This window comes from Varanus komodoensis, unplaced genomic scaffold, assembly GCF_004798865.1.
Source record: "Varanus komodoensis strain SLA01 unplaced genomic scaffold, ASM479886v1 scaffold1, whole genome shotgun sequence".
In the NCBI taxonomy this organism is placed as follows: domain Eukaryota; kingdom Metazoa; phylum Chordata; class Lepidosauria; order Squamata; family Varanidae; genus Varanus; species Varanus komodoensis.
Window position 1 is genome coordinate 99,693,842 of NW_025335268.1, and position 26,573 is coordinate 99,720,414.

The 26,573-nt window shown below is 42.0% G+C and overlaps 1 protein-coding gene across 1 annotated transcript in view; it reads left to right on the forward strand.

Moving 5' to 3' along the window:
- The window catches only part of LOC123027410 (VPS10 domain-containing receptor SorCS3), a 597,507-nt gene that overhangs the window by 452,267 nt on the left and 118,667 nt on the right, over positions 1-26,573 (forward strand). Inside the window, exons 10-11 of the mRNA XM_044438273.1 lie at positions 2,706-2,824; positions 26,470-26,559. Of these exons, the coding sequence (XP_044294208.1) occupies positions 2,706-2,824; positions 26,470-26,559 (209 nt within the window). The remainder of the gene's footprint in view (positions 1-2,705; positions 2,825-26,469; positions 26,560-26,573) is intronic.

The window sequence follows — 26,573 nt, forward strand, 5'->3', positions numbered from 1 at the left end:
CCAAGTCCCCCATCCCAAGGTCCGAGCCGCCCACCAACAGGACCTCCTTCTTGTATGGATTGAGCTTCAGTTTAATGGCCCTCATCCAGCCCATTACCTCGACCAGGCACCGGTTCAGCACAGCCACTGCCTCACCTGGATTAGTAGAAAATGAGAGGTAGAGCTGGGTATCATCAGTGTACTGATGATTCCGCAGCCCACACCTCCTGATGACCTCTCCCAGTGGTTTCATGTAGATGTTAAACAGCAAAGGGGACAAAATGGACCCCTGCGGAACTCCATGGCATAGCTGCCATGGCGCAGAGCCATAGTCCCCCAGCACCACCTTCTGGAATCGGCCATTGAGGTAGGAGCGGAACCACCGCCATGCGGTGCCTCCAACTCCCAATCCCGCCAGCCTATTCAGAAGGATACCATGGTCGATGGTATCAAAAGCCACTGAGAGGTCCAGGAGAACTAACAGGGATGCACTCCCCCTGTCTCTCTCCCTGCACAGGTCATCATACAGGGCGACCAAGGCAGATTCAGTGCCATACCCGAGTCTGAAGCCAGACTGAAATGGGTCCAGATAATCAGTTTCATCCAAGAGTGCTTGGAGTTGTCCTGCCACCACCCCCTCTAGCACCTTGCCCAGGGACGGGATGTTGGCCACCGGTCTATAATTGGCGGCCACCTCTGGATCCAGGGATGCCTTCTTTAGGACTGGCCGGACTACTGCCTCCTTTAAAGGGGCAGGTACCCTGCCATCTCTTAAAGAGGCATTGACCACCTCCAGGATCCAGGTCCCAATCCCGTCCTTGGCTTTCTTAAGTAGCCAAGATGGGCATGGGCCTAGTAAGCAAGTGGTAGGATGTACTTGTCCAAGCACTTTGTCCACATCATCAGGCCGCAACAACTGAAATTCATGCATTAATTGTGGACTTGATGGCGTCGATGGCAACTCTCCAGTGAAATCTGATTCAATAGCAGAGTCAAGCTCGTGGTGAATCTGAGTGATTTTCTCCCTAAAATGCTTGGCAAAGTTGTTACAGCGGGCCTTCGAGGGTGGCACCAGATCTCTCTTTGGGCCCAGATGTAACAGTCCCTGCACCACCCGAAAGAGCTCCGCCAGACGGCATTGTGAGGAGGCAATGGAAACGGAGAAGAATTTCTTCTTCACCATCCTCACTGCCACAGCATAGGCCCGATAATGGGCTCTCAAGTGTGTTCGTGTTCGATCAGAATCACCCCGTGATCTCCTCCATCTATGCTCTAGACATCTCCCAACCTGCTTCATTGCCCGTAATTCAGGCGTGTACCAAGGAGATGAATGGCCTCTGCCAGGTGGGAGAGGACACTTTGGAGCAATCATTCTATAGCCCTGGTCATCTCCTCATTCCACAGTTCAACCAGGGCATCGACAGGATCACCAGCCTTGTCAACCGGAAAATCCCCCAGAGCTTCCAGGAATCCATCAGGATCCATCCGGCTCCAGGGGCAGACCAATACAATAGGATCCACACCCTTGCGGAGGGAAAGGCCGCTCTCGAGCTCAAACCTTATGAGGAAGTGATCTGACCATGACAAGGGTGTCAAACTTAAATTTCTCACCCTCAGATCACCCTCTTCCTGCCCCGTTGAGAAAACCAGGTCCAGAGTGTGTCCACGTTCATGGGTCGGGCCAATGACGTGTTGAGACAGTCCCATGGCCGTCAAGGAGGCCATGAAGTCCTGAGCCGCCCTGGTTAGAACCGTCTCAGCATGGAAGGTGAAGTTCCCCAGCATCCTGGGAGTCTTTAACACCAGGTCCGAGATGATCTCCGTCAGCTCTGGTAGGGAGTCTGTTGGGCAGAAGGGTGCACGGTACACCAACAGAATCCCCAATCTGTCTTGGTTGCCCAACACCAAGTGGAGGCACTCCAGCCCCGGTCTCGAGAGGACAGGAAGCCCCACAAGGGAAATAGAAGTTCGATAGACCAGAGCGACCCCCCCTCCCCTCCCCTTCAGGTGTGGTCGGTGCTGGACCAGGTACCCGGGCGGGCACAATTGTGAGAGGGAGACATCCCCCCCCCCTCACCCACCCAAGTCTCTGTTATGCAAGCCAGGTCGGCCCTCTCATCCATGATCAAATCATGGATGAGTGATGCCTTATTTTGGACTGACCTGGCATTAAGCAACAGCACCGACAGGCCTGAGGGGCAGTTGACAAGTCTACCTGGAACCTGTCGGCTGTGGGAATAACCAGAAAGAGGGACAGGTGTTAACCATCTGCCCCTCCTTCTTCTATGCAGACCCATTAGACCCCCAATGCCATAACGCCCATTGCCCATCACCACCCCAATGGTGGCAGCCCCACGCTCCCCAGGCAACATCCTAATAAGCATGAGAATGCACCAACTTAAAAACCAATTAAAAACAATCTAAAACTCCAACTAAGCCATGGCCAGAGCCCCTGGCCAGCCCAGCCCCCCGCTCGGCCCCCAAATGGCGGCGACCGCCCTTAGGCCGTTGCCCTTTGGCTGCCAGCCCCGTCCGCTGCCGGCGCTTTGTGGCCGGCAGGGCTCCTCCCCATGTCCCGCCTCTTCCCGGTTTAATATTAGATGTTGAACTTAAGTCTGACCCTGGTAAATGATGAGGTGGCATTTCTATATTACATGTTTGTTTCCACAATTCATGAAGATCTCTTGGGCAATGTTTACTTATACACCTTTCTGTTCTAATTGCAGGTGCCCATTATATAACGTGTAGGATTCAAGAATGTTCAGAGACTACTAAGAGTGGACCTTTTTTGCGTTCCATTGATACAAGCTCACTTGTTGTCCAGGATGAGTACATCTTCATTCAGGTATGTTGACAGCAAGGTGCTAAATGGAGACAAACAAACAGCTCTTGACACATTTTCATCTTCTCTATATGAAGACAATGCAAAAATCTGGAAGCTTCCTCCAGACCTAACCACACTAACTTATTAGACAAGAGAATACTGATCTTATTATTTTTAGTATTTAACTTTCAGACCACCCAATAGCCTAAGCACTCTGGACAGCTTACAACAATTCTGAGGGCATTAAAACATTATTTCCCTCCTATTAATAAGAAAGAGGTAACTATGCAAGTTTCAGGAGACTTGCTTGGGAATAAATGGGATATGGTGTCAGGGTCTTGCAGTTTCTTGGGTGTCCTGCTTTCCTCCTCCTGGTGCCTACCACTCACAGAACACTATGAATAGTCAGCAATGGCAGAAGAATTTTCTGCCAGTCACCAGGGAAACCATCAGTCAGAACTTTCCCCTCTACCCACCAAGGTCCAAAGCATCCTATGGCTTTTCTGCGACACTTCCCCAAAGCATAAGAATAGCTGCTTCAGTTGAATGAATACACATATTGAAATACTTTTGTAGATTTTATGAACAGCATTGGTCTTTGGTTCTACTGATTTTGCTTTCCATGTACACTTATTTCCATCATATTGAAGGGCTGTTCTGTTTGTGCTTTGTAAACCACCGAACTGTTATTTACATCAATATCTTTCTTTAAGGAAAATGGTTTGTTTTATTGCCTGCCAAAAATACTGGTAAGACTTTATGTACTGAGTATAATGAAGTTCATTTGCCTTTGTGAAATGACGGTTGTTTTTCTTTAAGTCTTCCGACAGGAAAACCTAAGGAAGGGCAGCCCATAGTTGTTATTATTTTGACCCACAAGTTTAAAAATGCAGTTTATGTACCCCTGTCTGCCACTTTTTGTTCTCGATTCTCCACTTGAAGATCTTCGCTTTTCTCTGTGTCACTGTAATACTATATTCTGCTTCTTTCTGCATTTGTTGTCTATCCTGGCATTCTTTTCCTTGGAATAGAAATGTTATGAAATGAATGTTAGCACCAGATTTACAATCCCATATATGTCTACTCAGAAGTAACTTCCATTGAGGCTTACTTCTAGGTAAGTGGAAATCAAATTGCATTCCAAGACCCATTCTGTGACCCATAAGCAGCTTCCCAAGGTAACAGGAATGTTAAAGACAACCATCCCAGTCTTCGTGCATAGCTCCTTCCTCAGGAGGCATCCCTTTCTTGGACTGGCTCTTGACTATGGACCACAGGATTTCTCTTCTGGTAAGCATGATAGCATGATCAGGCAATACAGAGCATTCTCTTGGGATAAACTAATATTTGCAGCTTGATGAACAGTTTATAGTGGGTCTATTCTGTCATATGTTGGGTCCTTATATGTATATCTTGCCTTTGCACCAAGGAACACAAGACAAAACACATAGAATCATACAATAGTAGGGTTGGAAGGGACCAAGAAGGCCATTGGTTCCAACCCCCTGCTGTTGCAAGTCACCAGTTTACACCATTTCACTCAGATGACTGTGCAGTTCCTTTGGAATGTCTTTCATGTGGGAAAGTCAGTAACTCCAAGGACTCTTTCTTTTTCTGTTCTGTTGAGCCATGTATTGTCCATCTTGTATCAGTGCATTTGGTGTCTTTTTGTTAGGTGGAGACTAGGTTCCTATTGACTCTGATTCTGTTGCTTTCAGCCCAGCGTTCAAGCATGTCTAAATCACCCTGGATCTTCATTCTGTTTTCTAGGGTGTTTGCTATTCCACCCAGTTTTGTATCATCTGCAAATCTGATTATATTTTCTTGTACTTCTTCAACTAGATTATTAATAAATATGTTAAAGAGCACTGGGCCTATGGTTGAACCCTGCAGTATGTCACTAGTTACCTCCCACCAGTTTGAGAAGGTGCCGTTGATAAGCACTCTTTTTGTCCAATTTAGCAGCCAATTTTGGATCTACCTAATAGTTTTTCTATCTAGTCCACTTTTTGCTAATTTGCTTGCCGGAATGCTGTGGGGCACGAATTCAAAAGCTTTGCTAAGGTTGAGGTAGCTTATGTCCACAGTGTTCCCTCTGCCATTTGGGAGATTACCCAGTCAAAAACAGAGATTAAATTAGTATGACAGAATTTGTTTTTGCTAAATCCACTTTGGCTTTTATCAATCACTGCATTTTCTTCAAGGTGATTGCAGACTGATTTTTTAATAATTATCTCCAGAATTTTTCCAGGGACTGATGTCAGACTAACTGGTCTGTAGTTCTCAGGTTTGGTCCCCCACCTCCCATTTATTTTTAAAGATGAGGACAATGTTAGCTCTTCTCTAGTCATCTGGCACTCCTCCTCTTTTTCAAGATTTTTCAAAGATGATACCCAGTGGTTCTGAGAGTTCCACTGCTAGCTTATTGGACCCTGGAGATTTGAATGTGTTTATCCCATCTAGATATTCCTTGACCATATGTTTGCCAATCTTGGGCTGCCATTTCTCACTTTCAACTTATAGTTCCTCTTCACTGAAGATTTATTTGTGGGAGAAGACTGAGGTGAAGTAGGAATTGAGTGCTTCTGCCTTTTTCTTGTTGTCTGTTATCACTCTGCCATCTACTTTATGTAACTGGACACCCTTCATTTGCACATGTCTTTTCTTTTGGATGTGCCTGATGTTCTTTCTTGATGTTCTTAGCATCCCTTGCCATTCTTGCTTCATTTTCTGCTTTAGCCTTCCTGATACTGTCTCTGCAATTGCTATTTGTTTATATTCTTCCTTTGTGGCCTGGGAGTTGTCACTTAACTTTTTGTGGGGCCACATGGGCTTCCTCTGTTTTCTTCTACACATTTTTCTTGTGGGAATTGGTTGTAGTTGTGGTTGGAGAATCTTTTTCAAGATTTTCCATCCCCTTGGACTCCTTTTCCCTCCTTTTCCCTTAAGAGTGAACTGCCATGGCACCTCACTCATCGTTCTGAGTTCATTAATGTTGGCTTTCTTGAAGTCCTGGGTATGTGTTGCAGTCCTGGTTGCAGTTAACCTTTGCCTTCTTTATAATTGAGAATTCAAGTATTGCATGGTCACTTTCCCCAGGGTTCCCATGGCTGCTATTTTGTCCACTAGGTCAGCCCTGTTAGTAATAAATTGAGAATAGCTGTTCCTTCCTCTACCTTCTGCTGAAAGAAATTGTCAGCAACACATGTCAGGAATCTCTTGGAGGGGCCACGTTTGGCAGAAATTGTCTCCCAACATATATCAGGGACATTGAAGTCCCTGTTATGACTACATCATTCTTCTTGGAAACACTGGCAAGTTGATCCTCCTCTCTGCTTTATCCCCAGAGCAGCCCTGTAAAATAGCAGGTCCTGAGAGTCACCATTGGCCTCACCTAGTGAGCTTCATGGCACATGAAGACTAGAATCTGGCCTTTCCATCATACTGACCCGATGCAACACTAGCCACAGTGCTTCACTGCTTTCAACAACCTAGTCCTTCTGACAACCCAGTTCTATATGATCTCTGTCACTTGGTTGCTGCAAGAGCCAGTACTGGCTGGGGCAGGTGCTGTCAGGCTATTAGGAAAGGAGCAGAGGAGGTACTGAGAGAGCATTCAGAGTTTAGGTTTCCTAGGCTGGTGTTGCAGTATGAATAGTAAGTGAAAGGACTTGTTCTCAACATATAATTCATACTGCTGTAATTGCTATAGTCCTATAAGGCAGTCTTCCAATATGCTCATTTGTTAGACTTCCGTATCCAAGAAGGGATGGGAAGTATGACCCCAAGTAACACCCGAGCAAAACTAATGATGATCTGGACAATCACAGCAGAAGCTTCCCTCCACTCTGGAACACTTGAGTGCATAAGCATTCAATCTGGAGAGAAACTGGGTAATACCTAGGAGAGGAAGTATTATAGTGCCCTTTACAATTATATAGCTTATTTAATTTCTTTGACATCTTTCTCAAAAGAAGACTAAAGGCATCTTACAACAGGGATTAAAATGTACAGCTAAAAACAATTAACACTAAAACACCAAGACTGCATAAAATAACTTGAGAAAAGTCATCAAATCTCTGTGAGGATATGAAAGTCTAAACTCAGCACCATTTGTTCCTACATTTCTCTTTCCAGATCTTCAGTTATTTACACAAATCTCCCCCACCCCCACACACACACACTCACACAGTGTTTACCACTAACTAGAGCACATAGTCCAAAATACCTCAGTGGGAGCTGTTAAAACAACATAGGTGAGGGTGAAAGCTGATAGTAGACCCCTGGCTAGGATAACTCCTAAGGAAAAGGTTCTTGAGGCCAGAATAGCGCCCTGAAAAGGTCCGTTTTCTCCAATGCTCTGGAGAGCATGGGTCATGGGAGAAGAGCAACCCCACCCCCACTCATACTAGGGTTGAGCTCAGAGGGGTTCCCTGCAGTAAGGTTCTTCAGGTTGCTTTAGTATATGTCAAGTCTTGTCATCTGTGGAAGTGAGACAGGCTGAAAGACTGAACTCCTCACTCTGATAGAGCTCCCCTGGCCATAGGTTGGCCTGGAGCATTGGCCGTCAGCTTCTGTTCTTAATTAGTTCTCTAAGGAAAGCTTTGTTCAGTTCTTAGGAAGTTCTTCTCTAATGAAAGTTCTGTTCAGTTTTCAAATGGGTTCAGATGTTATGAACTTGATGTGAGGGAGAAGGTGTGTGTGACATGGTTTTGTGTAAAGTCTGCACAGCTTTCTATAGTGAGACCCATAAGTGGTAGCCTTGGCGAAGCTCATGTACACGCAATATGAGAAACACATGCCTTTGGCTTGGAAGTTCACCAAATGCATGAAAACAAGAAGTGTCAGTTACGTGTCTGTCTTAACTGTTACACTTAACTGGAATATGATTTATATCCTAAATGCCAGACTTATGATGCAGTAATGCATTTGATATCAGCTTCAGAATAGAATCCTGAAGCTTTCGCTAGGATAATGCATACCTAAAGAAAATACCCCATTTTTCTTCCAAAGTGAAAGAATGCCATTCTGTTTTCACTAGTGATGAGACGCTCTGTGTGGGGTGATCATTCATCTGCCTGCAATTGGCACCCACTGAAAACAGAAGACTCGGCACTGAAATTAATCACTACTAATTACTTTAAGATTTTTTGTTTTTTGTTTTTAAAGCGGCACATGACATGAGATGTCTTGGTTGCGCTTTCCTCTGCCTTTCATTTAAAATTAATTGTACAGAGCATTTTTTCATAGTTACTATCCTGAATTTTCAAAAATATCAGAGGATCATTAAGATGTAAGAAAATGTTTTGCTTTCATGGGTTCAGCTAAGTTCTGTAGTGAGGACAACCCCTTTCAATCTGTGGGTAGTCTCTGAAGCTGCCCATGGGGGGGCACTTCTTTTTCATGCTTGACCAGCCCTGCTGATTCTGTGGTATCCACAACTTGTAGAATAGAACTTTGGCGCTTTTGGGTCTCAAGCCCCAAAAAGGAGTGGAGACACTTGTTTTTATAACAGGGTGAGTCCATGGGACTCCCTTATAAGAGCTTTGTTTGCTCCGTTCCAGTAATGAGCATTCCTGTTCATTTTGGGTTCTCTGCAGAATCATTAAATCTCTGTTCTGCAAATGATGGACACCCCTTGCACAACAGAATTGGCAGGTCTGTCTGCTTGCAGGCAGTTACTGCTGGATTCTGCCCTGTTTTATCCTGTTGTACACATAACTGATAAAGGAAGAACAGAAGAACATACTCCAATTATCTACAGTGCAAACCACAGAGCAGGATAACTATGGATCATTTTGCTTTACACAAAGTGGAATCGAAGTAAAGCCTGCAGGTAATCATACATATTCAGTGTATATGCATGTATGATTCATGATAGAAACAGCCAGCCTTCTGCAATAAGACGCTTCATACCTGACTACTCCTACTGGATCATCGATAAAGACCACCCTCAGTTCCCTGCTGCCCAGGGTGGTTGGTTGGTTGGTTAGTTAGTCAGTCAATTTATTTAACATCTATATTACCTGTTGGCTGAAGCTCTCTGATGAGTACACGGCCTTTTCAATAGTGTCCTGATAGCTCTGGAATAAAAATGCATTGAAGGTTTATCAGGGAAATTTCTGAAGAACTGTTTCCACTGCTGTTTTTTTTTAATTGAGTGCTACTTATTTTATTTGTAATGCATGTTTTTGTTGAATTGTTTCTGGTATTTTACGCACTACCTTGGGAAAATTTCTCTCTGAAAAGGCAACCTTCAAATCATTTAAATATCATATAATAAAATCTGTGGACTTCAAAATGTTGTGGTGTTCCAGGACCCATCAGACTCAGTCAGCTAGGTCAATGGTCAGAGATGGTGGGTGTCATTGTCCAAAGACATCCGGAGGGCATAAGATTCTCTCTTCCTAAGAACGCAAGAACAGTTATGCCAGATCAGGCCAAAAGCCTACCTAGCCTGATATTCTGTTTTCCTAGTGATTAGATGATCTCTATAGGGAAGCCCACAAGTAGTAGTTGCATCCTCTCACTCATGTTCCCCACCATGTTCCTCACCAGGTATCTGGAACATACTGCCTCTGTCACTAGGAATAATATCAAGCCATTATAGCTTAGCAGGCCTTGTATTTGGCCATGGTTGTCTTAATGCCACAAGCTGAGAACAGAAGAAATGAAGGCACAATGTGACTCTGTATAGTTGATAGTATTTCAGAGACACAGAAATGCTATTAAAGAGCCATATTGCCACAGTGATATTCATTTCCCTCTCTGTCCCTCATGTTTTTTTTCAAACTAGTCTAAAAGGCTTTTGTAATATTTCAAGACAGACTGTAACTGGCAAAGCAACAAGAATGGCTAAAATGAATGTGTATGTATTTTGGAGCGAATCTTTAGGCACCTACAGTGCAGCATCCATTGAAAAATGAATGCATCCTCTTCACTTCAGAAACCCCAAGCAATTTGGGAATACTTTCCATTTGGGTGGGGAAGGTTTTTAGGTATTTAGAAACATCTGGGATGTTTAGTCACATGATCACTCATGTAACTCTTGAATAATAATTAAAAATAATGCAAGGCTTCCTACTGTCCTACAGGAACAGCCACATATTTCAAGAACTCTTTTCTTTTTTAATATGCCCCCTTTCTCTCTTTCTTTAGCCAACTCTTTGTCAGGATGGTATCAGGAGTCGTTAGTTTAATAGGCATTTCTCTGCCTTCAGCAATTCGCCATAGCTCAGTGCCTGGAGCCATGCTATCATCACTGCCCACTGGGGTTTGTTTCAGTCCCAAGTGGGATCTGGCATACGCCAGTGCCCAGTGAGGAACTGCCCTGGATTGTTATGTGATCTGAAGCTGGATGGCAGGAGTTGTTTGAGCATTAATCATTTTATGGGTATGTAATTAGTTTCCCCAAGTTGAAATGCTTTTATAAAATTGATCATATCTAATTGTGCCCCAGTTCAAGTGCTAACAATGTTACCATAGTGCCCATCGATCCTTGTGGGCAGAACTAGTGTTTGCTAGGGCAATAGACAAATTGCTACTTTCCCCCATTGCCCTCATTGCTTTGTTAGAGCACAGCAGGAAACTGCCCGTTATAAATATTTTCTATTGATGCAGAATATAAAATGACATTCTACGTGTGTGCAATCCGTGAGCTGCTCTCCCATATTTTCTGTTTCCTCCAGCTTCCACCCCCAGGTCGTGCACAAGAGCCACAGTTCAAGCAGAGCTGGTCTTTTAGCCTTCTGGGAACTGCGAGCAGGCCCTGCTCAGGGCCCTGCTCAGGGTAGCTCTCTGTCCTGGTAAGCTAGGGATTGCTCTTAAGAGCTCAGCAATCCCTAACTCGCCTGACCAAGCTCAGACCCCATGGAAGTGTGAGAAGGATCTCAGAGTACACAGCAAGGTAGACTGCATACATTCCAACAAACAGCTTGCCTTTTCCCTGCCATTAGCCCAGGAATAATACAAAATCAGATATTGCTGACAATCCTATGGCCTCATCATCAAGTCACCTTTGGGTGGAAATCTGAGGGCCTCCGTGACTTTGTTAGTCAAAGCAAAAGGTGGCAATGGCGATTCCATCCCTCAGCATCTGTATGCTGTTCCCAGTGAACCCTACTGGTCCCCTGGAACTTAAGACCTAATTAGTTTTCACATCTGGTGCCTTATATTCTATGTCTATTAGCACACACAAGCTTTCAGTGTAGCTCCCTCAAGCCTGATTGAAGCTGGGACTGGCATCTGCAACTGGATGCACTCCATTTCTGTTTTAAATTAAGAGATCATTGCATGTTGCACCATTAACCAAAGGGAGATGTAATGGGGAGACAATAAATTATCATTATCTGGGGACCTGAGCCAGAAACACCCTTTTTGTCTTTGCCACAAATAGCATATTTGCTTAGATTCCCAAAGCGCACAAGAAGAAATGTAAATGAGGGCTCTGAAGAGTCTCTGCCTTGTTGATTGTTTATGCTGTCTGTCACTTCCAGCTCCTGCATTTTCCCCTCATATCTTGGATTCTGTGCCACATCGCTCCCATTTGTTATCCAATTTTGTGCCTGCTTGAACATTGGGAAGCTTTTCCCTTTGGTACTTATTTCTCCAAATAGAGTAGGGCGATCTGTCCTTTTGCCTGTGAGAGCCGAGGGCATCATTTTTCATCAGTAGCTTCTGTAAATCTGGATGTACAGATGATGATAGGTCACGGCTACATTGATATTAGCAGATTGTAACTGCAACGCTTGCTCTTATTGCTGATACTAAGTAGTTCAAATGGTCATGGAAGGGACCTTTTGATTTCTTCTGATGAAGGGTGTGTCTGTGGCAGTTTAAGCTAGAAGAAATAAATTACAGGGTGAGCGACTATGTTGCTTGCTTCATGGCAAACCAGGACATATAATCATTTTACTTTTTAATTTATTTTATTAGCATAGCCATCAATGCCCCTAATTGTCAAGACATCAAATCTGTCCAGGAGAAGCCTAACATTTTTAGAAAGAGTGAGAAAGAGTGTTGGCAAAATTGAGGTACTGAACTAGGATTTTTTCTTTTCTTTTTCATTTATAGCAGCAGACATCTCTAATGGGGAACTTCGTACATCCTCGACAGGAGTGCTGAAAACAAACGAATAGAACAATGAGAAAACAAACTCATCGATTTTTTCCTTGTGATTTTAAGCTCAAGTTTTAAGATGAGTGCTGTGCATGTGAGTTCTGCACCACTGATATCAAGTCCCTTATAATTGGGGAAGGAATTTGCCCCTTCTTATTTAATTGTGTGACAGTGCCTGTTAGCTTTACTACCAGCAGTTTCAAGACATCAGTCATGAATGGCCACTACTTCATATTCATTGGCTATCAGTAATTGTGCAAAGTGATGGAGGCTAACAACAGGAATTCATTCTTACCTAGCCCTTGCTGCCACCTCCTCATCTTCTTCATTGTTGTCTTTGTCACCTTCATTCTTCTTCACTTTCCCAATCTTTATGCTACTAGGCAAGATAGAATAGCATTAGTATATTGACTTTTAATTGCTTGGGTTCCCTCTCTTAGTTCTGTTGTGGTACAGCAACTTCTTATTATGCCACCTCTGAGCCTCTACGACTACTTCAGAAGGACTTGGAGTTCTCCCAAGTAAAAATGGGACACTTGTTCAAACAAGTGATGGTTCTTATGCTCCTGAAAGAAGAATGGAATGTGTACAAAGGCTCACAGTGACTTAATATTTTCGTCATATCCAACTGTGCAAGGACTGTGATTAACATTACACCACATTAACATTAAACAATGCTTTGGTGTAATTCCTTTCATCAATATCTCCACAGAATTCTGATGTTCACACACAGTGATCTTTCCCTCAACTTTAATATTCAGAAATTTAACATAGTTTCCTTTCACTCATGGGACCATGGGATGGTATCCAAAGTCGTCCCTGAACTAGCACAATCCACCACTAATTCAATGATAAGGCAAAATGATCTTACAGCCACTGGAAATGAGCTTCATACGCTTTTTCTGGAGCAGAGCAGGTCAATGGAGCTTATAAGAGGGAACTCCACTGCCCTGTCCCATTCCAAATATGGGCCTTTCTGCTCATTTCTAAACTTGTTGTTAGTACTGCTAATTTCTGTTGTATGAGCAGTGGGCACCAGAAGTAGGAATGCAGCAGCAGTATTAGATTTTGCCCCAAGTATGTATACTGGTGATGAGCAAAATTTTAGATCAGGCCATGATGTTTAGCTGTAGTAAATTTCATTTAATTCATGGAAGCGTGGCAATATAAATATATTTTTTCTTCATCTCTTAACTCACAGCTATCAAGTTTTAACAGAAATCGACCCACACAATTTATTTTTAACTTCTCCCTCTTTAGCTCCAATTGATTTTTATCTTTGTGATCAATGGTGACAAGAAAGCTCTGGCAGGACCGCAAGGGTCAGCTCCTTGAGACTTTTATTGAACCAATCATTAAAAGCTTATTATGAAACTGATAGGATGAAAATATTTCTAGGAGGAACATGATTGCAGGTGCTTTATTTGTGAATAATGCCTGACAGTGTTGCTCTATTTATTACCATATTTTAAAAGGGGAAGCAAAAGGGGAATGAACTACTGCCACATGCCAAAATCTTAGCAGACTAGAGACCAAATGCTTGTTTTGAAAACAACAACACTGTAAAGTTATATAAGTAATAGTCAATCCAGTGTTTCATTATTTGTGTCCATATGCATTCCCCAGTTCTTGTCAATCTTTCTTCTAGACTAAGCCAACTTGAAGCAAAGCATCTGCTGGCAAAAATTTATTAACACTAGCCTCCTACTTCCACTTCTGGGGACTGTATTCTGCCATTCCTTTTTAATGTCTCACTTTTTTCTCCCATTCCTTCCCCTTGTCCTGTTTTGACACATGCATAAAAAATCTATGCAAAGGGATAAAATGCTCACCTAAACAGCCTAAAATGCTCTCTTCTTGAAGCTCCTCATAAAGATGATTAAATATAAACAGCTGTGTGCATCATAAGAAATTTTACTTGTATAGAAATCTTAAGACATGCTGCTTGAGAATGCCCCACTTTCGATTTTTATTATTATTATTATTATTTTGGTGTGGTTGTGTTTAGTTGTTTTAGGCAGTGGAGAAAAACAGCAAGCATTTTCTCTATTTAGCAAATGGATGGCTGCTGCTTAAAAAAAAGACTACGATGTCACAAGTTCTCACAACCAACAATGACAGGTGTATTTGAGAAGTTTGGTGTTTTACTGTATGTGTCCTATTGATTTAATTTGTGTATCCAGCTCAGAGAACAAGAATTCTTGGATTTCATCAACAGGACAAAAGCAACCACTTAACCAGCCTCTGGTTTTGAGGAAAGTTGCCAATTTATATATTTTAATCTGAGAACTCAAATATTGCAGGCTGCACATTTTGAGATATAATTATGGTTTGTTTCCTCTTGAAGGCCACTGTTTGCTGGATAGGTTTGATTGTTCCATCCTGCCTAGAATTCTGTTTGGTTTATGGGACTTCTCTCTCTATCCTGGGATTAAATTCAATCTTCCTGCTAAGGCAGGATGTTTAGTCTTTGTGAATTCTAATACTTGATACATTAATATTGAGCAGATTAATATCTCCCAGATAAGTGCCTGGATTGGACCTTAGTCCTCAAGCCATCTTTTAAAAGTTCTCCAGTGTTTTAACAGAATTCTGAGTGCACAAAGGATCCCTTTGGGTTTCACCACCACGTATTTCAAGCTCACAAGGGAGCATTAGTCAATGTCCTGGCTCAACTAGCTGATCTCTTTCTGCCAGTTTCCATAAGCCAAGAAGCCAAGGGTATAATATGAAAGTGGTTGCTTGAGCCTATCCAAGCCTCTTGTCCATGCCCTTTATCTGTATCACCTGAAACTCATCCAACAAAATTGGTTAAGGCAGTGCTCCAGATACCTCTCATGAAGTCTGCATCATGGCAGGTACAAGAACTTTTATCTTGGAAGTGCTTTGCTTCTTTGCCACCTTTAGTGCTCTGCAATACCAGTGTTCAGTTGCATGCAACAGTTTTCCTTTACCTATGCTCAAGGTTTTTTCTATTTTGTTTTGTCACTCTCAGCTCCATGGAGCCATATGAGCTGTGCTGTGGAAAGGGCATTAAGGAGCAATCATGTGAACTGCTCAGGCCATTCTGTATTCCACATAGATTCCCTAATAGGTTCCCCACCCTGGCTGAGGGGAAAAGCTCCCATAGGTCTGACAGCAATAGGAGGTGATCTGCCCCTACCAATGGGAGTTATTCAAAGTCTTGTGCATTCCAATTACTGTCTTCATGGCCAGCTGCTGCATGTGTGGATGACATGTTGCGGCAGTCCCATGGTTTTCAGAGAGGCTACAAAATCCAGAGCCACCTTAAGCTCCCTTGACATGAATGTTGTTGTCCATTACAACCAGCAGTACACCCATGATCCCCTCCATCAACCTGGGTAGGGGTACTGTTGGGCAGAAGGATGGGGGGGTGCCCCAGTGGAAATACCAGTCTGGCCCAGTAGCCCAATCCAAGATACAGACAGACTTGTAGTCAGATGAGTAGAAAACCAGCAATGTTTCTGTCCGGTCCTCAAGTCTACCTTGATGCTGGACTGTGCTCCATAGAACAGAGTTGCAAGAGACTAACTTTTCTGTTAGTCCCACAAAGGACTTGGTTGCATGCACTATTAAATTATGAGTAAGGGAGAGCATATCATGAACTGCTCTGCCAATTAAAAGCAGCACCTGGAGATCTAAGGGCAGGATTAGAGGACAACCACTGAATAATCTTTTGGAGCTTTTCATTTCTTGGCTCATGAAGGAAATGTTACATGCAAATTTTGCAGAGTCAATGTAGCTATTCTTCCACTCTTGTACTCCTAGATAATGGCCAATATGATTCTTGGTGACATATTCCTTTCTGTGTCTACTGTCCAAACTACTTACCTATTTGAAATGTTATTGATGTAAATTTAAATGTGAAATTGATATTGTGCCATTTTATCCCTTCATTATAATGGTTTGTTAATTTATTACTTAGGAATCATTTTTAATATGAATGAATATGAGGAGGTGAGACCAGATCTAGAAAAAGGAAAGGTGAACATAGAACATGAGAAGCAAATATATTTATCCAAAGGCATCGTTTTGATTGACCAGCTTCCCAATAAAACTCATAAGATGGAAAGCCAACTCTCCCTCCCCCAACATACACTAATGAGCTTCATGTTAAGTAAAGGGGGAAGGAGAAAAAAAGACAAACCTAGCTAATTCTAAGCTATGCATGATGATGGATGAGACAGGGAAAATAATTGGATGACATTCATCAACTATTAAATAAAAGGTGGCATCAGAGGGAAAAGACGATGTAATAATCTCTGGGATTCAGTGTAGGCAAGTTTGCTTATAGGAAAAGTTCATCAAAATAAATTAAAATGAAGTCCTCCTGAACTTCATTCCTGACCAGAGAGCTTCAGAAATAGCACTGGAATTTTTATAACTGCTTGTGGTTTTTATTACCTTAGGAGTAAATCATGGAAATGCCATGTCCCTGGTGAGGTGAGCACCACATTTGCCTTACCAGTTGAAAGTTCCCTTTCATTCCCTCTGCAATGCTGCTACCAACTGAGTACACAGCTGATCTTCTGATGATTTCATCTCCTTCTAAGAGATAATGTGGTCCAGTACATATAGGTGCAACTGAGATATCTGGATTAAAAAGCACAGCTCTAACATAAACTTTGGGTCCGATTACATATTACTTGTCTTATAGCCAGTGGATTTTGTGGTTGGAGTATTATACTCAGGCTTAGCAAGTGAGGATTGTTGTCTCCAGTTGGCCCTGAAGGCCACTTGATGACTTTGGTTAACACTGGCTCTCAAGTAAACCCTTGCTCATAGGGTTGTTGTGAAGATAAAATGGAGAGAGTCAAGAAGATTATTAGTTGCCTTGAGATACTTTAAAAAGTAGGATATAAATATAATAAATATATAAAAGTAAATCATGAAGAACTGGTACATGGAATATGCAGGTCTCAGTTCTATCCAATCCTTTGGATGCTGAGGGACCACTCCTACTGTTAGAATTGCCCTCTGGGAATCACTTCTCTTCCACTTTGTGTGTGTGTATGTAAAAGGTAGAGAGAATAAGAGAGAGGTTGGGAAAGGATACAGTACACAAAGAGAGAAAAAAATGGCCAGCCTTGCAATGATGCACGTTAGGCCCACTTATGATTCTGAGATTGTCCACTTTTGGCTCAGACTTTGCTTACCATCTGCTACTTCCCAGGTGGACTTTGCCTGTAAGTCAACAGCAGCTCATAGGAAAATGTTATATTTAATACAATATTCTGGCTCTAGACAGATTTCTATCCCAGCACTGCCACATGCCGTTGATGTGATGACCAGCAGCAAATGTAAAATATTCTCTGGCCTTTTTCTTTCGCACTCAATTCATACATATCTTAGATGGGAATAGGTGTCACCAATCCTACTGTACAGGGTTGTTGTCATGTCAGCCTAGGGTTATAAAGCATGCTGCATATTACAAAATGTATAAATATATAATTTCCGGTATTAATGCAGTGACATTTGTGCAAATAGATATCTATTAGGCTTATATGGGGAGGGCAGGATGTGATTTTTGCCAACAATAACATTCCTCTGCTCTTACCAGAAAATAAGCTTCCATAAACTCCTAAAACTGAACAGCTGAGGGTTGTAGGTGGCCATGTTCCTCATTCTGCCAAGCTTTTTGCTCACTGTAATTCAAGAATTAAAGAATTCTGTGCAAAGATTGAATTTGTCTTCGGTATTTAAAAGGGAGTAGGAAGAGATTTGGTGGTGCTCATGTGCACCTTTTTGAGCTGAAGTGGAGATTTCAAGGGCCAAATCCAGCTCTCTAGATGGCCATGCCCCCTTTCCTTAGCCCTGCCTCCTTTCCCCCAACCACCAACTGTTTGGTAGTTTCCTAGCTTCTGTGCAGTTTTTCTCATTCGTAAAGGTTGACATGTCTTTCCCTAAGGTGTAATTACTAGTAGTTAGATCCTTGAGTTACAGGATGAAGATGAGGATAGTACTTTGTCACTACTACTCCAGGAACATCCACCACTGCAACGTGATAGCCAGGACCTCTGAAATCGTTCAGTCCTCAGGCTGGGAGAGGCCACCTGCCCATGCTTCAAAATCCATCCTCTAATCAAAGTTCTTGGGACAACAATTAATATTGCCATTTAGTTGCCTAAAGTTAATGAGGGAAAGGAAGGGAAATTTTCTTCATTGCTGAAGAAAATTAGAGCAACAAAGAATCCTTGGCATTCTTCCCTTCTTCCCCCTGCAATTCATGGTGCCATCTCTCTCTCCCCACCCCACAATAAATAAGGGTTCCTACTGGTTTAGCAATGCAAGTCAGCATTTTAACCTTTTGAGTGTATCACATACACATTATGGGGGTATTTCACAATGCCTGTGACTGACTGACACTGACTCTGTCCTTGCAAGAACGGAAGGGATGCCCTATTTTGAAACATTGTGCTGCAAAAGACATGGCAGTACTTCGTCTTTACAATTTAAAGAGTGGTGCATCAAATCTTGTTGATATTTATGTAGCCACCAGTAACTCCAGTCAAAATGATTTCCCTTCTAAAGATTGAGTTCAAGAGAGATGCACTGTGGAATTAATGACAAGGTCCACCATTCTGAGCATGATCAAATGATGCTCCTCTAAAATGCCAGACATTTTTTTTTCATTCTTTGTCAAAGGTTCAGATGAGTCCGGAGTGGATCAAACATAAAATCTCTGTGCATTATGGCCAGCCTTAGTGGCGCCTTTGAATGACAGGTTCTCTATAGCCACCATCAAGAGATAGTCTGATTGCTGGGAGTATTATTGATGCTATAGCAATATAACAGCCTGCAATTTAAAAGGAAGGAGTAAAAAGAACAGATTTCTGCAAAGGATTTTTTCTGTGCTTTATTGAAAATCTTAAGTGGCAGTGAATGTTTGATGTAATCAAGGAGACTCGTGTGTTGTATTCTCTCAAATCCTACAAAGCAAGTAGTACAAAATGGAAATTTTAGCACTTAGAATTTTTGCATTGACTGGCTCAGAACTTTTTTTTAAATCCCTCCTACAGAAAAGATATCATGCCAGTGAAATATATAAAATCCTACATCTCTGAAATGAATAGGGTGTGGAGGAAATATTACAGAGTATATTTGTATAATCTGGCATATTTTTTTCGTTAACCTAACCAAGATATTCAGTTATGGGTATTCAATTACACTTTCTTGGTTTCATTTATTCATTTCATCACATTTTATGTCAACTAGAGGTGGACTTCAAGAAAAGCAGCATTTTGCATTTGGAAAGTGCTTATAAAGTGTTGTACAGTCAAGAATTTTTCCAGTGCATGGTAGATCATCAACTCTTGATGTTTAGGATGAGAATAGTCATCAAATTACTCCTTAAAATGTGTGTCAAAATGGGAATGTAGAGTTTGAGCAAGAACTCTCAACTTCTACGAAAACAGCAATGAGCAAATTTGCTTCACTTGCTCTGAACACACACACACACACACACACACACACACACGTACGTGTATTCCTTCAGCATACACGAAAGAGGGAAAATGTAAACCAATGGTAAGTAATGCCCCATAACCTTCCAGTTTCTTTGATCTAAAAATAATCTAACTAGGAAAATCTTGCTTTTGAATAGGAGAGAAGAAATAAAATCCAGAGAGGGAAATGACACTGTTAAGCATTTCCAGTAACATTATTTACTGCCAGAAAACATGGGATTTGTAGTTTTCTCCACTGCTTAAATTAAATTAGGAGACAATATCCTCCCCAGCAGACTCACTCAGCATAATTATTTCTAATTAAGGTGATATTGAAAAGGTCTCCTCTTTCCCCCTCCCTCCCCCTCCCCCCTTTGCGTGCGTGTGTGTGTAATAGAGAGGCGGTTATACTGTAAATGCTGCTGTAACCCTGCTGTAACCAGGATCAATATTAAAAAGGTGTACCCATCCCTGTACATATATAGCAAGGGATGGGCAGAAGGTAGATCTGGATTTACTGGTAGATATCTGAGTGATATGGCAAGATCAGCAAGGATTTCTGACTCAAGATTATTTAAAAATAGCAGCCAGAAAATGACTCTCTTCCCCACTAAATTATACTACTAAAGCTTGAAGTAAACAGAGAGGGATTTTTGTGTCAAAGCCCTGTGAGCTCTCATCAGTTCTGCTACCCAAAGTAAATTCCTGGCTCAGAATTCTCCAAGTTGTGACTTTTGCACAAGGCTACAGAATCTCAAAGTTCTAGTAAAAAATAAATTAGATCCTGTAAGCCTGATGTCCACCCTCTTTTGACCTTTCATATCTCTGTGTAGAAGAAAATTAAACTTGCCCTGCTTCCCTGCTTTCCTCTATTGAGCCAGTATGGCTCCCTTGTTTCATAGCCTCCGAGTCCTGCATTGCCTCATTCATGCAACGATTCCCCCCTTTTTGAATGGGTGCTAAGGTACGGAACAAAGACTGCAGGAAGTTCCCGAAGCACTGGCATTCACTTCAAGTCATCTTTTCCCCAGTTAGTAGAAATATGTGGTGTGAAAAACAAGTGTTGGTGCCCCTTTTCCACCTTGATCACCTAGATGGAGGGTACTCACCTTGTTCTAGATAAAGTTGCAGTCTCCTTGGAGGGCCAGTTTCATAGCCTGAGGATTCTCCTTGGTCCATCTTTGCCACCTGAGGTTCAGGTGGGTTCAAGGACATGGAGTGCCACTGTCAACTTCGGCTGGTGGCTCAGCTGTGCTCTGCGTGACAGAGCCTGGCTCCAGTAATCTGCACTCTGGAGATCTCTAAACTAGAATACTGCAAAGTGCTCTGTGTAGGGCTGCCAGCCAAACTATACCTGGCACCAGACTGTCTGAATATATAATTCCCATTCAGCTCTGCTTGCACTGGCTGCCTATATGCTTCCAAGCGCAATTCAAGGTACTGGGGTTGGCCTATAAGGCCCTCCACAGGTCGGGACCACCATAACTGATGGAAGGCTTCTTGCAGCTACAATGTACCTGCCCCTTATGCCCAGCATCTGTGGACTTCCTCTGAATGCCACCTCCAAGGGAGGCTTAGCTTATAGCCATGCAGCAAGAAGAGGGGTCTTCTCTGTGATAGCCCCCAAATTATGGAATGATCTCCCCACTGAGGCCCACCTGGCACCAACCTGAGGTTTTTTTTCAATGCTCTATTAGGACAACCCTCTTTGCTGATGCATTTGCCAACTCCAAATAGCACGTGTGGATGGTGGAAGCAATATTGTCAGCTGATTTTCTGAAGGACCAGCATATGGACTGGTTTTAGCTGTTTAGTTTTTAAAAAGTGAATTTATTTTTATATACATTTGATGAGTCATTGTTGTGTCAGTCTATATGGTATTTTACTGCATTTACTAGTCTTGATCCATACCAAGAGATCTTCAGCTATTGGGTGGTGTAGGAAATAAAGAAATAAATATTACACATGTATTTAGCATTATATTCAGATTTTTAAAAATCAGGACAACTATTCAAGAAGACAAGAAAAACCAACAATATCTGATAGCTAACACCTGAATTTTAATAGATCATGACTCAATTCCTTTCCAGAACTCTTGTTGCTCTGTGTTGTTCACCTTAAAGTGCTGCCTTGCTGTTTTACAGGATTGCTACAATCATGTCACAATAGGTTCTAATTTAACTAGTCCCTCCATATGGTAAGGCTAGGACTTTTGCTGCAAAGTATGTGGGGATCTATCTGCCATGACTGGGGAAAGGAAATGAAGCAAAATGCAACCCACACAGCTTCTTTGACATGGGTCAGCAAGAAGATAACCGTGTCTGGGCACTAATCTATGAATCTGCAATCCAAATAGGATATACCATTTTAGGGATGGGGATGGGGAAACTGTATTTTAGATATTTTGTGTATAATTGGCTTATGATATCAAGAACATAATTTTAGAATTGCTACCATCATTTTCAGGTTTTGAATTCCAAGGTGAAACTAGGTTCCACTTTGGGCATAGCCTATGAAGGAATTTCTAGATAAATTGATGGTGTTTTAGCATGATTTCCTAGGGTTCTGAATGATTTAAAAGGCAAAAACTGAGTTGATTTTTTTTCAGTTCATGTGTCATTCAAATGGAAGGAGAGCAGTTTTGCCAAAGTAGAACAAGTCAGGATCAAGTCATGTGACAAAGAAAACCCACCAAAGCCATTTCAGTCCCAAGAGCAAGAATGAAGGGAAAACCAAAAAATACTGCTTGCCTGAAGGCAGTGTCTGGTTTCCCTCATGTTTGGTTTGTGTAGAGGACCAGTGTGTGACTCTGGTCATGTTTTGCTTTTGCTGAAAGGTTCTTATTTTTATGTGGATGGGTTTAATACATTATAATCTGGCGGAATGTTCTTCTCATTGGCAGGCAGTCATTCAGAATAGTGCCACGTTCTTTGTGCTTTTCTTGTCTACATATTTCTACTTGCTTCCCCTGAAAATATATTTTCTTGGCTGTTGTGACATTTTTCAATTATTCTTATGAAGTGAGTTTCTGATTATAGCTGACTTTAAAAACAAACTGTCATGAAAGCTTTGAATGTCGTAAATCAGAGGAGTAATGTACACACATTACTGCTATAGATAGCGAACAAGAGAATGCATATGTTTGAATGCATATAACTATTCATTGCATTTGTCTTCTGATGGGCATGTCCCTTACTTTACATCATGGCTTGGACAACCCATGGCATTCCATGTGTTTTAGCTGAGAATTTCCATCATCTCTCACCATTGACTAAGCTTTCTAGATCTGATGAGACAAAAACTACAAGTTACCCCATCTAATGAGCAAAGCATCCTCATTAGCATGCTTTGATTTTTAGCAGATTTCCCCCCTCTTACTTCTTTGCTTATGATGTATAGACTTTCCCGTTCCCCCTACCCCCAATGGAAGATAATGAAGCAAGAAACATTTTTGGTTTCATGGAACAAAGTCAAAAAGCTAGCATAAATGATTTTGAAGGTACAGTGCCTTGGAGGTATATCGCCCTAACTTTTACTTTTTCACATTTTGCTGTTTTACAACCTGGAATTGATATAGATAGAATTGGCTTTCTAACCAATTGATGTATGCAAGATATCCTCTCCTGAAGGTGAAAAATATTTAATTGTGCCTTAAAAGTTAAGTAAGCAAACACAAACTGGCACTTGTTGCTTGCAAAAGTACCCCTCCCCAGTCAATACTTGGTAGAAGCACCATTGACAACAATTACAATTACAAATTCTCTTAGGTACATCTCTATCAGCTTTGTGCATCTGAATCCTGCAACGTTTGTCCAGTCTTCCTGGAAAAATTGTTCCAGGTTTGTCAGGTTGGATGGGGACTGTTCATAAACAGCAACTTCACAGTCTTGCTGCAAATTCTCAGTTGGATTGTGGTCTGGACGTTGAGTGGGCCAATCTGGACATTCAGGTTCTTGCTTCTAAACCACTCCAGAATTACTTGTCTGGGTGCTTAGCGTCATTGAATCTTTGCAGGTCACAGATCCCTTGAAGGCTGAAAGAGGTGTTCTTCTACAGCTGGCCTGCACTTGGCTATGGACAGCTTGCCCTTACTCCCAATCAGTTTCCCATTCCTTGCTGAGAAAAAGCATTCCCACAGCACAAAGTCCCACAGCATAAAGACCATGCTTCGTCTTTAGAAGGGTGTTCTCTGAGCAATGAACTCTGTTGGCCTTGCAGCACACATAGGTTAGGTTCACCTGTCATGATCTGCAATCCTGCATGGTTTCCACATTTAATGCATTTTGCAGAAATTTGCTGACAGACTATCAAATTCATCATAGTAACTCTTCTTCATCCTGCCATCTCCTTCCCTCTTAGCCTTCTGGCAGTATCCCAGGACACAGCATGGGGACTGGGGCACCTCTCTTTGAAAGCCATGATTGCAAAGGAAGTTTGGCTAACAGCAATTGACAAGTTGTCAGTCTAGTGCAAACCGGGCTCATGCCCTGAAGTGCAACAGAAAGGCCAAAGGAACCAATCAGATCCCCTCCATTCTTGCTCCAGAGAGGACCACTGGAGCAGGAGAGAGGGTGGCTGATCCACACTCAGCCAAAAGAAGGAGCTGGGCAGCACTGTGGAAAGAAGCTGTGCCCACGTCTGGCTGAGGGAAAACCCTCATGTGCACAAGTGGGAGGGACAAGTATCAGCTGGGCAGCATCACCTGGTAAGGGGCTGGGTGTCTCAGTGGATTCCCCTTCTACCTGTGCCAGAGGGAAGCCCCTGTGGCATGTGAGTGAGTGGGAGGGAGGGAGGAAAATTATCAGGGCAGTGGTGCCTTGTTGGTCACAGCACTGCTTAACTGATTCCCCACTCATCCCTTTTCCTCACTGCTGCTTGCCAGAAAGATAGCCCCAAGTGGCACTCACTTGACCGTCTTTCTGGCTGTGATATAGAGGGATGCATTCTGTGCGCTCAAGAAATGTCTTGCATTTCTTATGAAAAGGTGGGAATATCATGTGGGACTTGATGTATTCGCTTTGCTCTTTGCAAACCTATGGCTTCCTATGATTTTGGGAGGCATAGGACTGTGCCTTTCATAACATAAAAACACTTCACAGTGTAAGTGGAAACGAGGCCTAATGTTAAATGCCTGTAATCCTTTGAGTTTATTTCTTTCCCTCTGGGAAAAGCAGAAAAGGTATATGGATTGCTGTTATTCAGCAAAAGGGTTGCATAAGGAGAATATATATCACAAGACATAAAAATGTTCAGTTTCATGATTTTGCATCAAAGCCATTTCAAATGGCTTTTCCAATCTAACTCCTTATCTTAATGCACAGTGTACTGTACTTGAAACTCACATATCAATTGTTCATTCCTAATAAATAAAGATTCTTATTTTGCACCTCCAATCTTATTCCCTCTTTTCTTCTTTTTTGCAGATTTGGAAAATAGTATCTCTATTTGTTGCGTGCTTTTTGAATAGTTGAGGTTTTTAGCACCCAAATTCTACTTTACCCTTAACTATTCCACTTTTTGCTTTCAACAGATCTGTTAGAGCACAATCTTATGGGTGGGGGACCCAAACAACGGAACACTCTAATTTGAAAGGCTGCATTTAACTGAAATCAGCACAGTAAAGGGAACATAGAGGGCTTCTCTCCTCCACTTCCCATTGGTCATCCATAAAGGGAAAATCAGTTACGTCTCTGAACCCATCTAACTAGTCATTTGTGTTGGGGACATGATTGGAGGCTCTGATGGTTTTCTTCCTACTTTCCTCACTTTCATGAGTTGGAGACCCTAATTTTACACAGGAAGCCATGGGATGAACTTCCAAAGTGTTTTGAAGGAGCCAGGTGTGGGGTATTGGCATTTGGAAAGCAAATGAACAAAAATCTTGAAGCTCTGCCTACAGCCCTGGAGAATTTTGTTTGATGGCTGGCTGGTTTTCTGAACAATGCTGTGATGCTTGGAATGCTGCCTAACAACCATAGTATTAACTCTCTTTGTCTCTTTTGAATGATTCAAAACAGCTTATATCCCCTGGAAAAGCTGGAGACTTTAGTCAATTCATTAGTCCATTTATTAATCAATGCTGGGCTTTTAATGTCCTGGTATTTTTGATATTTTATATTTGTTGAAGTATTTAAAACACTAGATTCCCTAGATCATTCTGTTTTTCTCATATGAGGTAATCCATTGGAAGATTTGCTTTACTCATTAGACTGTGCAACACTGCATTTCCCATGCTTTTGAACCTTGATACTTTTCTCAGACATTTTGGCAATGTGTGCCACCAGATATTTGATGAGAATGCTCCCTATTCTTCTATCCATTACTTCAAAAATAGAGCAGATTGTGAATTCAAAATGGACCTGTTATGAACTGAACTGTCCCAAACACTTTTTCCTGTACACTGATAATTTCCCCTTTACTTCACCTGTTGACAGTTTTCCTATATTGTATTCTCTGGTTTATTCTTAGAGTATCAAAAGTAGAGGAACATAATGAAGACCATATTCTCCTTGTCCACTAAATCGGCTACTCTCAAAAGGAGAGGCTAGATTGGCTTAGCATGTCTTATTCTTAAGAAATCCATGCTGGCAGCTAGCAATTTCTGAGGCTACAAATAGATTGCTTTACAATTTGTTCTTACAATTTTCCAGGTATTGAAGTCAAACTAATGAGACTATAGTTCCCCAGGTTAGCCTGGCTTCAATACTCAGGAAATTGTTAGAACAAATTATAAAGCAATCAGTCTAGAAACACCTCAGAAAGGGGGGTGGCTTCAGTGCCAATGAGCCTAACCTTGCTTCAGTGCTTTCTCTGAAACTCATGTCAAAATTGAAGTGTCTGGTTGTGTATGCAGTGAAGAATAGAAACTGAGATGAAATTCAGAATAATATGATTGAGGATTAATATTTCAGTGCTTTTGAGCCTGCTGGATTTCCTTCTAGGATTTGCTGACGTCTTTCAACAATCTTGGATTACTATTCTGAAATCAAAAAGCTTTCAGGTTTTCCAGGGAGTAACAGAATGCTATATATTTATGGGTATCCATCCATCTACCTTTTTTTTTTTTTTTTGGTATTTGTACAGGTGACTGCTGGTGGAAGAGCGAATTATTATGTGTCTTACAAAAGGGACCCCTTCACTCAGATAAAATTGCCCAAATACTCACTACCAAAGGTAAATATGTAGTC